Here is a 13,582-nt window from a genome sequence, read left to right on the forward strand (position 1 = left end):
ACTCTTACTCTGATTTCTTTCGCATTTCTCAGTCTGAGCATATGTGAAAACAGATTCATGCAGAGTCATGCAGAACTGAAGTTTCCCCATTATCTGATTACTCAAGTGCATGTAAACACATTGATCAGATTACTGACAGAATCTGATTTTCTGCAGTTATCAGATTATTAAGTGCATGTAAACACACTGTCACTGTAGTTATTTAATAGGAATTTTTTATTTATTAGGATTGTTCTTAAAAAAAAAGTCAGTTGAACATACTGTGCCGCTGCTTTCACGACATTTGAATTGTTTTTGTCCAAATCAAGCAGCTGGACTGGATTATGATGTAACTGACCACATACGTAATCCTCTTATTAATGACTTGCTGTTTATTTTTCAGTGTAACTGATGCCCTTTTCCCTTTGGCCAGTTTCAATTCTTAGTGTTAAGATGAATGTTTGTGGTTTACTTCATTTACCTCACTGCTAGTTCAAGTATTCAGTACTGTGTGGCTGCGAAGGAGGGAAGTGACCCTCTTCCTGTACATCTAAGACATGCTAATGCTTTACTGGTTGGAGCAGAGAGCTGTGAAATCTGCATGAACATGCAGAAAATCATGAAGTCTCTCCTTTTTCTCACACTCAGTGTTCATCTGGCATCAGCAGGTGAGTTTACTTTATGTAAACAATTTCTTAGGCAAAATATCTATATTTAATATATGTAATGCACGTAATATTTCACTGTTGTCGGAAGAAAACCTCGCATCTCCAAAATGGTAACTTTACAGGAGAAGAGAAAAACCTACTTTACTTTTAATTTAAGTCAATGGAACTAGAATTTTTTCTCAGTAATTTTGGGCCATTCATCATGAAATTTACACATAATGTAAAGGGCAACAGACATTTTCAAATTATGACAAACTGAAAAACTACAAAAATGGAGATACGAGGTTTTCTTCCGACAGCAGCGACGTAAATGTAAAATATAAATACCATATATAGATATTGTGGTATTAATTTATGTGTATTAATATGTGGCATTAAGTAAAATATAGTGCAGTATTCTGCGTGTCGGAGCTCATAACTTTGTTAATGCTTTCCAAAAGATCAGACTTTTAACCCCTTAAATGGCAGCTCCAAAGTTTTATTACACACTATAATGTAAGAATAGCTCAGCCAGTTTGCACTGAAGTCCCTGTAGTTACTGAATAATAACTACTTCAACTCTTTGCTTCAAACAACACAGCTTTGGTTCTACACTGCTTTGATTGGGAGGCAATGGAATGTAACAGATGAACGTGTCTTTACTTCATCAGAGTATCTGAGGCCATGTTTACATTCAGCACTGCACCAGTTTAACCATTTCAGCATTTACATCAATAGAGAACATTAAAATGGCATTAGTCCTGGGATGAAAGAGACTAGTAACCAAAATTGTCTATATAACAGTGAATATAATGAAGTTACATAGCAGAATGAAACACCTGTAATGTGTAGAAATCAGATGAGAATAAAATAATCAGTCTAATCAACTAATCAATCTAATGTAAATGGAACTGAGGAAAAGAAGGACTGAAAAAAAAATGCAGTCAATACAATAGAAGATAATTTGGTAACACTTTCTATGAATGTCACCTTTGTAAGCATCTATAAACACATTCATAACATGTTATAATGCATTCATAAGGCATTATAAACATGGCTATGAATATTTATAAAAATGCATTACATGTTATAGCCATGCTTATTATGCATTATGAATTGTTAACATAAGACATTATAAGTACTGTTCATAACAAATTATAAGAGCTCATAAGTTGTATTTATCTGCTCTAAGTAAAGTGAAGCGTACTGTACTAAAGCCTCCTCCAGTGTTCAGAGTGAGGCTTCAAGTTGAAGTATTTACTGAAGGATTTACTGAAACACTAAAACATTCACAGTAAAGCACATTACAGGCTTCAAATGTCAGAGTTTAAACTAGTGCTGCCATCAGTGCTTTACCCAATGTGGGAAAGGTAATGTACACCACCGTTAGCTTGGTATTTGTCTTTACTTTACGCTCTCCAAGCTGGGACTGACTTCTTTGGCACTGACATTATAACATGTTATTAACACTACTTATAATGCATTATATTAACAATTCATAATGTATAATAAACATGGCTATAAAGTGTAATTCATTTTTGTAAATGTTTATAATCATGTTTATAATGCCATATGAAGGCATTATAACATGTTTTAAATGTGTTTATAGATGCTTACAAACGTGACATTCATAGAAAGTGTTGCCAATAATTCTAATGCTATCGGAATAGCATTCATTTCATAAAATCAAAAGAAAACACAAATGGAGAAATTAGAAAAACATAAGCAGTTAATACTGTTGCAGTGCCAACCCCCAACACCCCCACCCCGCTGTAGGCCCCACAACTGCCACCACCTGATCTAAAATAGTTGATCTAAAATTGTCTTGTTTCCTGATGACTTGTGGGTTATATATGTATTTATATAAATACAAATAAATATAAATATAGATGTAACCCACAAGTTTCAGGTTTGGGGCCTTTGCTTTTCTCTTTGTATATGCTATACCCAGTAATGTCATCAGGAAACAAGACAATTTTAGATCAACTTTAAGCGGTGGCACTTCTCAGCATGAGGATAACATTAAAAAAAAAAACTTTATTTGTAAATAACCAGTAAATAACAGCTAATTAACTTCTAATAAATCAAAACTCAAACTAACGGTCATCAGTTTCATGAACTTTAAGAGTAAGAAACTGTTTCATGACACTTGATATGTTTGCCTTATTTAAATTGTCTTTACTCAGTTCAGTTAATGAACCTCAACTTTAGGATTTACACTGAACCTTTTCCATATTAGCTGAAAACTGATTTAGGAGGTTTGTGAGAATAATTTTGAATGATATAAATTACGATCGATTATCATTGAAAACATATTCCTTTTACAATCATAGCCTTGAGCATCATCGAAAAATATTAGGAATCAGAAAACAACATTGTGATTACAATTAGTCTTTTGTTTTTTCATCCTGACAGCCACTCACTCTCTGCAATACCTCTACACTGCAGTAACTCCAGGAATAAGCTTCCCAGAGTTCTCTGTGGTGGGTCTGGTGGATGGAGAGCAGATTGTGTACTATGACAGTAACATCAGGAAGATGATCCCCAAGACAGGCTGGATAAAGGAGGTTGAGGATGAAGATTACTGGAACAAAGAGACCCAGATTAGTCAGCGTCATGAGGAGAACTTCAGAACCAGTGTGGATAATCTAAAGCAGCGCCTCAACCAGAGTGAAGGTGAACATGAACACACACAGAGCTTTTGTCCCCTCATCCATGATCACTGTAAAGTATGGTGTCTCATAGTTTATTGCTTTACTTTATTTATTTATTTTTTTAATAAAGTAATAAGCTTTTTATAGAGAAATAGTAATACATGTATGCAGCTACACTGGATCTCTGAAATACACTATGACTCTGGAGTGAAAACTTGCCAGTTAATGAATGAACGTCCATTCATCAACATGGAAAGACTCAGAAATGAAATGAGACAAAACTGTGAGGACCTTCATAAATCAGATAATGGCTATAAAATATAATTACAGGCCTGAAAATACCCAAATCCACTGAATAATAGCTAAGAAGTTTAAAACAACCAGTTTAAATCAACCAGTCATGGAAAAAGACGCAATAATACAAATACAGAGACAAATATAATATTTGCACAGAAATACAGTTTGTGTTAAACTTCTTAAAGCTTACCTTTTAAAGCTTTTATTTTGTAGCAGAAATCTTTAAATCTGTGTGAAATGTTGAATTACAAGGGTCTGAAGGCCTGCAAATTGAGCAAGCCTGTTGTGGTGGTAGATACTAGAGCTCAGTTGACAGCTGAATGGAGATCAGACTGCAGTGCTGTATCTGTAGATAATGGAGCTGAATGGAGATCAGACTGCAGTGCTGCATCAACAGATGATGAAGCTAAATGGAGATCAGACTGCAGTGTCGTATCTGTAGATAATGGAGCTGAATGGAGATCAGACTGCAGTGCTGCATCAACAGATGATGAAGCTAAATGGAGATCAGACTGCAGTGTCGTATCTGTAGATAATGGAGCTGAATGGAGATCAGACTTGGAGCTAAAAAGAGATCAGACTGCCGTGCTGTATCAGCAGATAATGGAGCTGAATGGAGATCAGACTGCAGTGCGGTTTCAGTTGGTAATGGAGCTGAATGGAGATCAGACTGCAGTGCTGTATCTGTAGGTAATGAAGCTGAATAGAGATCAGATTGCAGTGCTGTATCTGTAGATAATGTAGCTGAATGGAGATCAGACCGCAGTGCTGTGTCTGTAGATAATGGAGCTGAATGGCGATCAGACTGCAGTATTTAATTTTGTGTCAATATGAAGTGTTCATGTCTCTCTGCAGGAGTTCACACAGTGCAGTGGATGTACGGCTGTGAACTGGATGATAATGGGACCAAAAGCGGATATGATCAGTACGGTAATGACGGGGAAGACTTCATCAGTCTGGATCTGAACACTCTCACCTGGACTGCAGCCAACGCTAAAGCTGTTATCACAAAAGAGAGGTGGGACAGTGAAGCCTGGGCTCCTCAGATGAAGAACTACCTGGACAATGACTGTATCAATTTGTTAGAGAAGTATACAGGTGATGGCAGATCCACCGTGGAGAGGAAAGGTAAGGTAAAATGTTCTGTTACTGTAACTGTTCACTCTCACTCAGGGTTGGGGTAGCTACTGAAAAATTAGTAGCTACTTTCCCAAAATTTGTAGCTGCTACAATTTAGCAACTTTATTAGAAAAAAAGTAGTGGCTACTTTTTAGCTCCTTTCAAAGCGTGATTGTCAGAATGTTTGTGAATCTCCACCTGACACACCAAACAAGCCCAACTGACAGTGTGAACAAGACACTGCATTAAATCATGAGCCAGAAAGAAACAGACAATTGAAAAGCTGCAAATATACAAGAAGATCACCAAAAAGTCAGTTTAAGTGTAACCAACGATCAAACTTACACAGCCGAAGGCCTGATATCCAGCAAACGTTTAGACTAAAGGCAAAGTAAAGAGTCAGTCATTCCAGGTTTTTCCTAACAAAAATCAACAAAAAAACTGAATATAAACCAGAGAATTTGTGCAAAGCATTGTCAACTGCTGAAATAAAACTGCTCCAATTTAAACATTTCAGCCAGATCTGTACAGACATGACGCTGGCTCTGTCTGGGGTGAATCAGGCCTGAATAATCTCTCCACTGCTGCAGAGCTGCTGCGGCTCCACAGCAGAACTAGACTTTTAGGTAAAATAATATAATAATCCTCCTATACTGTAAAATCATTATAACACACAGTTCTAACAGTTTTCACAATAAATGGTCTTAAACACTGGAGTTAACGCAGAACTGCTAATTCACCCTTTAACGCTGAAGACTGACGGACAGACTGCTGGTCACACAGCAACGCAGACAATGAAAGTGGCAAAGAGAGAGATTTGAGACGAACTGACTTATTTGCATTTATAATCACTCCAGCTGGTTTCCTGATATGTTTAATCTCCAACAACTCACCAAGCTGAAGTCGCTTCTCATTCTCCTGCTTCTCGTTCAAATTGTCCCGTTCCACCTTAAATAGCGCAGCTGTACAATCTAGCGCCTCAGGCACCAGTTAAGGTGGATTGGGACCATTCGTATGAGAAGCTGGTGAATGAGAAGCGACTTCAGCCTCGTAAAAAGTCGAACAGTGAGAGACATTTTACAAGAAACTCATGGAGAAGTTTCCTGAGATGCGAGAAAAGCGGTTATAGATGAGCTAAAAGAATTAGTAGGCGCTACAGCTACTAGCTACATTCAGTAAAACTGTAGCGGCTACAGCTATTAGCTACAAAGATTTGCAGTTAGCTACAAAAAGTCGCATGCTACTTAGATACATTGTGAGCAGGGATGGGGTAGTAGCACTCAGTCACATTCATCACTGAAAAGCAACTGATTATTTACTATCACTATCACTCATGGCATCCATCCACTGCACACTGACCCATTAGCAATTAAGTAAGTTGCTTGACTTACTGTTCTTTTTAATCATCTTATTTTTCACAGTAATACCACCAAACTTTACATTAATATTCAGCCTACACATCTGAAGCACATACACATATCTCCAGAATGGTTACGTCACAGGAGAGGTGGTTTAAGTTTTATGCAGATTTTATTCCAAGCTATTTTAAAGCATTTCTATTGGTTCACTGATCATGAAATTTTCACACAGCATAAAGGGCAGTTACTGTGCTCAAAACATATATATAAAAAAAAAAACACAAAAAAGAGCTTTTTTGGACAGCAACAATATGTTGTAAATACAATATAGCCAAGAATCATTAAGCTGCCAGGAAAAGCTACTGCATTATGTACTGAAATTAAATTGAATTGAAATAAAATTTGAAAAAAGTAGTTCAGTAAAGGGTTTTTTGCTCCACTGTCTGAAAAGAGCCAGTAATGAGTCCATCCAGCAGAATAAACCCAGAAATGTGAAAAGGACCTAGACAAATTCTAGCAGGGCTGCCAACTTTTACATTTTTGTTGGAGTGAGATTTGAGAGGTGTGGGGGTATTGTAGTTATATATATATATATATATATATATATATATATATATATATATATATATATATATATATATATATATATATATATTCTAGCTATGCATGTCATTACATAAAAATTGGTTAACACAATCACAAACATTTTGAGATACCCCGGTTGTGAATGAGTAAGGAGTACGGCAGAGGCAGTCTTAGAGGCACAGAGATAGTTTATCATTCACAGTGAAACAAAAACCCTAGTCTTGGAGGATAAAGCGGTCATCTGTAACAAAAACATCTGTCTGTCATCTTGTCGTTCATGCTAAGCTCGTTGTTGAGATGTCAGGTTTCTCTGCTGCCTCTCTTTCTCAGCTCTCCCTCTACTGAAGAAAAAAAAGGATTAGTAGGGAGAGAGACAATTATCCACAGGTGCATGTGCTTACCAATCAGCCTGCTCCCTGACTCAAACTAGCCCTCTGCCTCACAGACAGTGTCTGACCATGCCCCTGCTGCCACATACCCCCACCACCTGATTCAGGCCAGGCAGCTGTCCGGCCAGCAGCTGACACCCCCAACCAAGGCAGGAGAGGAAATCAGCCACCATCATCAGAGCCCCAGGCCTGTGAACCACCTCAAACCTAAAGGGCGGCAAGGCCGGATACCTGCAGGTGATCTGAGCACTGGCAGCTTTCATGCGGTGGAGCCACTGCAGCAGGGTATGATCCAAACAGAGAGTGAAAGTGCATCTCAACAGGCAATAGCAGAGGGTGAGGACCACCCACCTGATGGCAAGACACTGTTTCTCAATGGTGGTGTACTTCGTCTCCCTTACAGAGACCTTGCAACTAACCTACAGCACCAGCAGTGGTTGACTAGTGGTATCTGCCCTTGCCAGCGAGGTGGCCTCCTTTAGGATTTCGGGGTGGTGGTTCTGTGCCCAATCAGCTGTTACTTCTGGTAGGTAGGCTATGAATTGCGGCATTACTACCCGATCAGTAAGTCCCTCCAAGTCCCATTCTTCAGCTAGGAGCCATCTCCTAAAGGAGCCATATAGCATGGACATGAAGGACCAATCTAACATCTCACTACCGGTGCTGCTTGGAGGTCCGGCTGACCTGCCAGAGGATGGCTTTCTTCAGATCCATGTACGCCAGCTGTGAACACAGGGGAAGCATTCGAACCACCCAGTCTTTCTCGTCCCACTGATAGTCCTCCGCAGCCCACTCAAACACTTCAGGGTTGTGGGGACTGTGGCCACAGCTGGAGGGTTGGTATTGTGCAAGAAACCTCGCACCATTTTCCTGCTGTTCTCTCTGACACATGAGTGCAGTATATTACATTCACGCATCACAGGAGTGATTTGACTTCCACAGACGTTTCTCATTGGTTCCCTGTTGCTGTGGGTTCCGGTCCCACTTCCACTGATCTAAAGCACATGCAGACTGATAGTAACTGACTAGCTAGTTTGTTTACATATTATCTGTGTTGTGTATTTTGTACCTGACAAAGGAAAAAAACAGAGCAAAAAGCCACACAAATGTAAAGTGTCTGGCTCTGTGTAGCAGCTGTGAATGGAGATGGGTATTGGGTTTGCTTTCAAGTTGACATTCTGATAGGCTCAGTTCACCAGCTGTCAGCATTAAATTTAATGATGTTGAAAGGAAACACTGTTGTGGGGTGGGAGGAGTGGATTGAATGTCATGTTTCTCTCTCTCTCCAGTCCCTCCTGAGGCGTCTCTGTTCCAGAAGGACTCTTCTTCTCCAGTGGTGTGTCATGCTACAGGTTTCTTCCCCAAAGCAGTGATGATCTCCTGGCAGAAGAATGGAGAGGATCTGCATGAGGAGGTGGAGCTCAGAGAGACGCTACCCAACCAGAATGGAACCTTCCAGAGGAGGAGCGTTCTGACTGTCTCACCTGAGGAGCTGAACAAACACAGCTACACCTGCATCATTCAGCACAGCAGTCTGGAGAAGGAGATGGTGCTACAGGTGTCTGATCGCAGAGTCCTGCAAGGTAGGAGATCTGAAAGGAAAAATGCTTTAAAGATGTATATTTATAAATCATCTAACTGAAACATTTGACCATGCTGCTGTTTCAGGTGAAGTCTCATACGGGAGTGCAGCTGTTATCATCATTAGTGCACCTGTGGTTCTTATTCTCTTTCTATGGATAACGAAGGAAAGGTCTGGTAAGAAAAACTTGATGCGACCTTAATACGCACCCAGAATGCACAACCAATACAATCAAATTTGGCAGCAGACCATTATCACACAAGAGTCAGCAAATGGCACAGAAGGTAGCATATATAGTTAGATCTTCCGTTGTTGCAGTATTCTCAGTATTCTCAAATGAGTTCAGGCCCAGAGAAGGCGGCAGCATTTCTGGATCCTGTTTATATACTGTTTCTTCTTTGCATGGTAGAGTTTTAACTTGCATTTGTGGATGCAGTGATTAACTGTTTTCACAGACAAAGAAGTGTTTGAGCCCATGCAGTGATTTCCACTACAGAATCATGTCTGTTCCACCTGAGGGCTTGAAGATCACAGCCATCCAACACTGGTTTTCAGCCTTGTCCTTTGCATACAGAGATTTCTCTGGATTCTCTTTTAATGATACTATGTAGCATAGATGATCCCAAAGTTGCTATTTTACGTGGAGATTACATGTTATGATTGGTATCAGCACAGATTTCATAACCCCACCTCCCTCTCTCTCCTCCAGAACCTTCGGATGAGTCTCTGTTAACTAAGGTGATCCTCTCTCCAGTGGATTATGAGTCTACAGGTCAGTTCCAGAGCTGAGACTGTATGTAGAGCAGCATTCCACAAAGAAATCACAATCCTAGAAGTGGGCCATATTCACAGGTTAGGAGGGCTGATTTAGGATATGTTCCTATCAGTAAGATCATCGTAAATACAACATAAATCTGATTCTAAATCAGCGCTCCTACTTTCAGAAGCTTTGTGAATACGCACTAGTGAGCACAACTGGCAGGGTTCATAGGCTCTTCAAGGGCAATCGCTCCATTAGAATTTGAGTTAAACTACATTTTTAAAGCATCTGCATAGTAGGAGTTAATCCGGGTTTTCAGCGTAGCGCTCTTTAACAAAGGTTAGAGTCCTCTGTTCAGTAGTCATACATCCAGTGCTGTTCTATTCACTGCAACTGAGAATGCAGTTAGAGCATTTTTAGCTAACTAGGCTAACTACTCTAGCTGATGTTAGCTAGTTCCAGAAACAGTGAGAATGGATTTCTCAGACAAATTATGTGTTGCCATATCATCTTCCAAGGAGAAAAGACCTTGTGTGAAAAAGACCATGAGTCATCATCAGCATCCAACTTGACATGTTAGCTCTGTTAGCTCATTAGCGCATCTAACATGAAAACCTGCCGATGTCAAAGCCATCCCTGCGGAAGAGAGCAGCGTACATCATGTTGGTTTATGCTGGTCAGGTGCTGATTTATGCTTATTTGATACTATTATTATTATTAGAATATGGTGCAGCTGTTATTTCTACATTTGTTTTTGCACTAAATTTTGATGAACTATTCCAAGATGTTGGCCACAGCTTCGCATAAACGCTTTGCTGATTTCTCCCTGTCTCTCCTAATATTGGCTATTATTACTCATCTAAAAGATCATGTTTCATTCTTTAGTAGCATTACACATTATGATTGGTATCAGCACAGATTTCATAACCCCTCCTCCCTCTCTCTCCTCCAGAACCTTCAGATGAGTCTCTGTTAACTAAGGTGATCTTCTCTCCAGTGGATTATGAGTCTACAGGTCCGTTCCAGAGCTGAGACCGTATGAATGCCAGGACATCCTTCACCTCTGAATCACTGTTTGTCTTTATGTTTGTCTTTACAGAGATGAAGTAGAGAAAAGAAGAACAAGACCCAAGATGAAGATGAAAGAGTTTTGAACAGTATTATAACGTCCTTTTTATGAGAAACATATTTCAACATGAACTCTTTATTTAAAGTGTGTAAGCTGTAAATCACTCACTCGCCCCACACACCCTCAATCAGCTACAGACAGAGCTGGGCTGACCTTAGTGTCTCCAAAGCCTGAGCTACGGAATATTAGGTTGAGCGACCCAGTTTTGTTTCTTACCGTGCCATTCTTATTTGTATTATTATAATTTTTAATAATCAAAAAAAATTCCTAAAAAGTGAAGTGAGGGTCAGTGTAGATGGCAAGCGTGCTGTTCTTTATCAGGTGTTGCCATAAGGTGGCAGTATTGTTCAAAAATATGAATCCTCCACCACTTACACCAAAACTGACTCCCTCTGATAAACAGGACTGAAAGCTTCCCCACGTTTCATGGTTATCACATCTGACCCCACGAGACTTCAGTCAAGCATTGTTTTGAGTCAGGCAGGTCAAACTCGCTTCAGAGGTGTCCAGCTAGCTGCCACAGGTGAGGAACAGAGCCAACAGAGACGACTCAAACAGAGAGAGAACAGCTGTACCTCACTGACCTCCACCCTGTCAGCTTTGTTTTCGTTTAATTAGCCAATGGACTGGGCAGTTTTTGTTCATCCAGTGAGTTGACCAGTTATTGGCAGTTGAATTTAATGAAAACTGAAAGTTGTTTCTATAGTCGTGTTTGAGAGAAAAAAAAGTGCTACTTTTTGCCATTTTCTCATTTTTTTAACACTGAAATGGACGGAAAAAGTTGGAATTTGTCCATATAGAATATAAATCAAACGTAAACGTAAATTATGTAATTGAAAAATAGCTGCAGACAAATCAGACTTCTAAGGGTCCCCAATCCAGTCATGGAGGCCAGTCCACATTTTCGCTCTACTTCAGCTTCCAACAGCACATTAATACTCTGCAGTCTCCACTAGGGGGAGCAGCGATACAATAAAGGCACTAATCCTTAATCTCTCTCTCTCTCTCTCTCTCTCTCTCTCTGTTTAAGTTGTGGTCAGCAGTGAAAGCGAAGCGCGTCTGGAAGACAAACGGATGCAGAGCGAGAACTAAATCTAGAACACAGAACATGTTCCTCCGTTACACACCTTAGAACCTTCCATACCAGTGTTCTGTACATACTAGTTAAATAGGCTTGTTATTAACTGTTAATAACATCAACAATGTCTGTTAATAGCAATATCATCGAGAACATTAACATAGTCTTCCAAGGACCCACATATTTACAACGATGAACAAAAGAAAATTGTAAAATAAATGCTTTTTTTTCTGTATTAGAAAATAATACGTGATAATAAAAACGTTCCAACAGAAAAACAACGTAATAACGTGACATTGTCAACGGATGCTGTGGTAGTAATCTGAAAAACAAATCCAGATAGAATTTCGCAAATAACGTAGAAATGATGTTCATTTTCAGCCGCAACAGGTAAAGAGGCTAAACAAAAGAACGCCGGCCTTTAACGTTATTATATATAGAATCCATGTTCAGTACAGTAGAATACATTCCTGCTCTAAGGCCTTAAATACCACTTAAATATCAGGCTAAATGAACAGTGTTTCAGAAATGCCCAGTATGCTACCAGTGTGGTGTCGATTTATGGCACTTAAGACCATTTGAGACCAATTTGGACATTTTTACCGTCTTCTACACAGACCTGTTCACACAGAAACACACTTATCCATGTGTAATTGCCATCATAAAGTACTTCAGCCAGGGCCAAAGTGGAACTTGTTTTCAGACCAGGAGTTACATGATGCAGACCAGCCCACCCCAAACTCCAAACACACACAAAAGGTGGGTAGGTGAACTTCACAGATACAATTTCAAAACATGCTAAACAAACATATTGTTTATCATAATAACAGTAAAATATTGTCATACCTTTAAGTACCCGTATGCAATGGAAGATTTTTGTTGTAGTTGTTAATGTTTAAGTGATTTGGTGATTAAGTGGGTTATTTTGTTATGTTTTCCAGGCCACACCTGGTCAAAGGACATATTTGTTGATTTTCCTATGTGTAAATAAGTGAACACATCTGTACACACACCTCTGTACATTTAAATACACAATTATTGTTTATTTACCGTATTTAACATGTTGTGGGGGATAAATAAAACAAATGTGGCCTGTGCAAGAGTCATGACATATTTTATGTTTTTTTTTATTATTTTTTTTTTTTTTGTTAAACTGAGCAAACAAATAGAAACTGCAGAAAAAAAGCCATATTCAAGTGTCTTCCCTGTAGAAAGTGAAATAACTTATTTTGACTTCAAAATCAAGAAAACATGTAATGTAATGTAATGGGGGTATTAAAATCTTTGCACATATTTCAGATGTTTATTCATGGAATTTAGCAACTGCACTCCACACCAAATACAGCACAATAGAGATACAGACAGAACTCAAAAACTGCAAAACTGGGATCAATGCTGCATTATTTATTGAGTTTAATAAGTAGCATATTGACAACCCACAAACTTCAGAGATAGATTACAAATGCAGAGCAGGCAGGGATACATAGATTTTTCACATAAGGAGAAAATCAACTGTTTTATATTTCATTTATTTTTATGTGGTATATATGAGAAAATGGTCTGCTGCATTGGCTGTATGGTAAATAGTGTATGGTAAACACCACAACAACATGTTTCCCTGAACTTCACCTGATTAGAGGAATCTCACTTATAATAGAAGATACTGTGCTGAATTCAGTCAGTGAACATTCGGATGACTGTGGCTGTGAATTAGCCTCACACAGTTATTTACTTACAGTGTTCAATATTTAGCCTCTCATTCGCTTCTACTACACGAGTTTTGAGTTTGCAGGTTTCTGCTTTTCTGCACTGTAAAAATGAACTCAACTTACAATGATAAGGTAACTTAGTATAACAGCATTTCATGAGTTAACTCAACTTGAGGACACCAACTCAAATGCCTTAGTTTAGTCCTAACAGGATAGATGAGCAAAAAAATGGAGGCTCTTTCCATCACAAAATCCCGCCAGGTATTTTCTCCTATTGAATTTACATGAACTAAAAG

The 13,582-nt window shown here is 39.0% G+C and overlaps 1 protein-coding gene across 1 annotated transcript; it reads left to right on the plus strand.

The window, feature by feature from the left end:
• Nucleotides 1-580: 580 nt before the first annotated feature.
• On the plus strand, nucleotides 581-10,480 carry LOC118802194 (H-2 class I histocompatibility antigen, Q9 alpha chain-like). Its single transcript, XM_036562681.1, has 8 exons — nucleotides 581-647; nucleotides 3,042-3,302; nucleotides 4,433-4,705; nucleotides 8,318-8,611; nucleotides 8,697-8,786; nucleotides 9,320-9,382; nucleotides 10,323-10,385; nucleotides 10,470-10,480. The coding sequence occupies exons 1-8, from the start codon at nucleotides 581-583 to the stop codon at nucleotides 10,478-10,480; spliced, it is 1,122 nt and encodes a 373-aa protein (XP_036418574.1).
• The last annotated feature ends 3,102 nt before the right edge of the window (nucleotides 10,481-13,582 follow it).

The sequence above is a fragment of the Colossoma macropomum genome, unplaced genomic scaffold (assembly GCF_904425465.1).
Source record: "Colossoma macropomum unplaced genomic scaffold, Colossoma_macropomum, whole genome shotgun sequence".
NCBI lineage: Eukaryota > Metazoa > Chordata > Actinopteri > Characiformes > Serrasalmidae > Colossoma > Colossoma macropomum.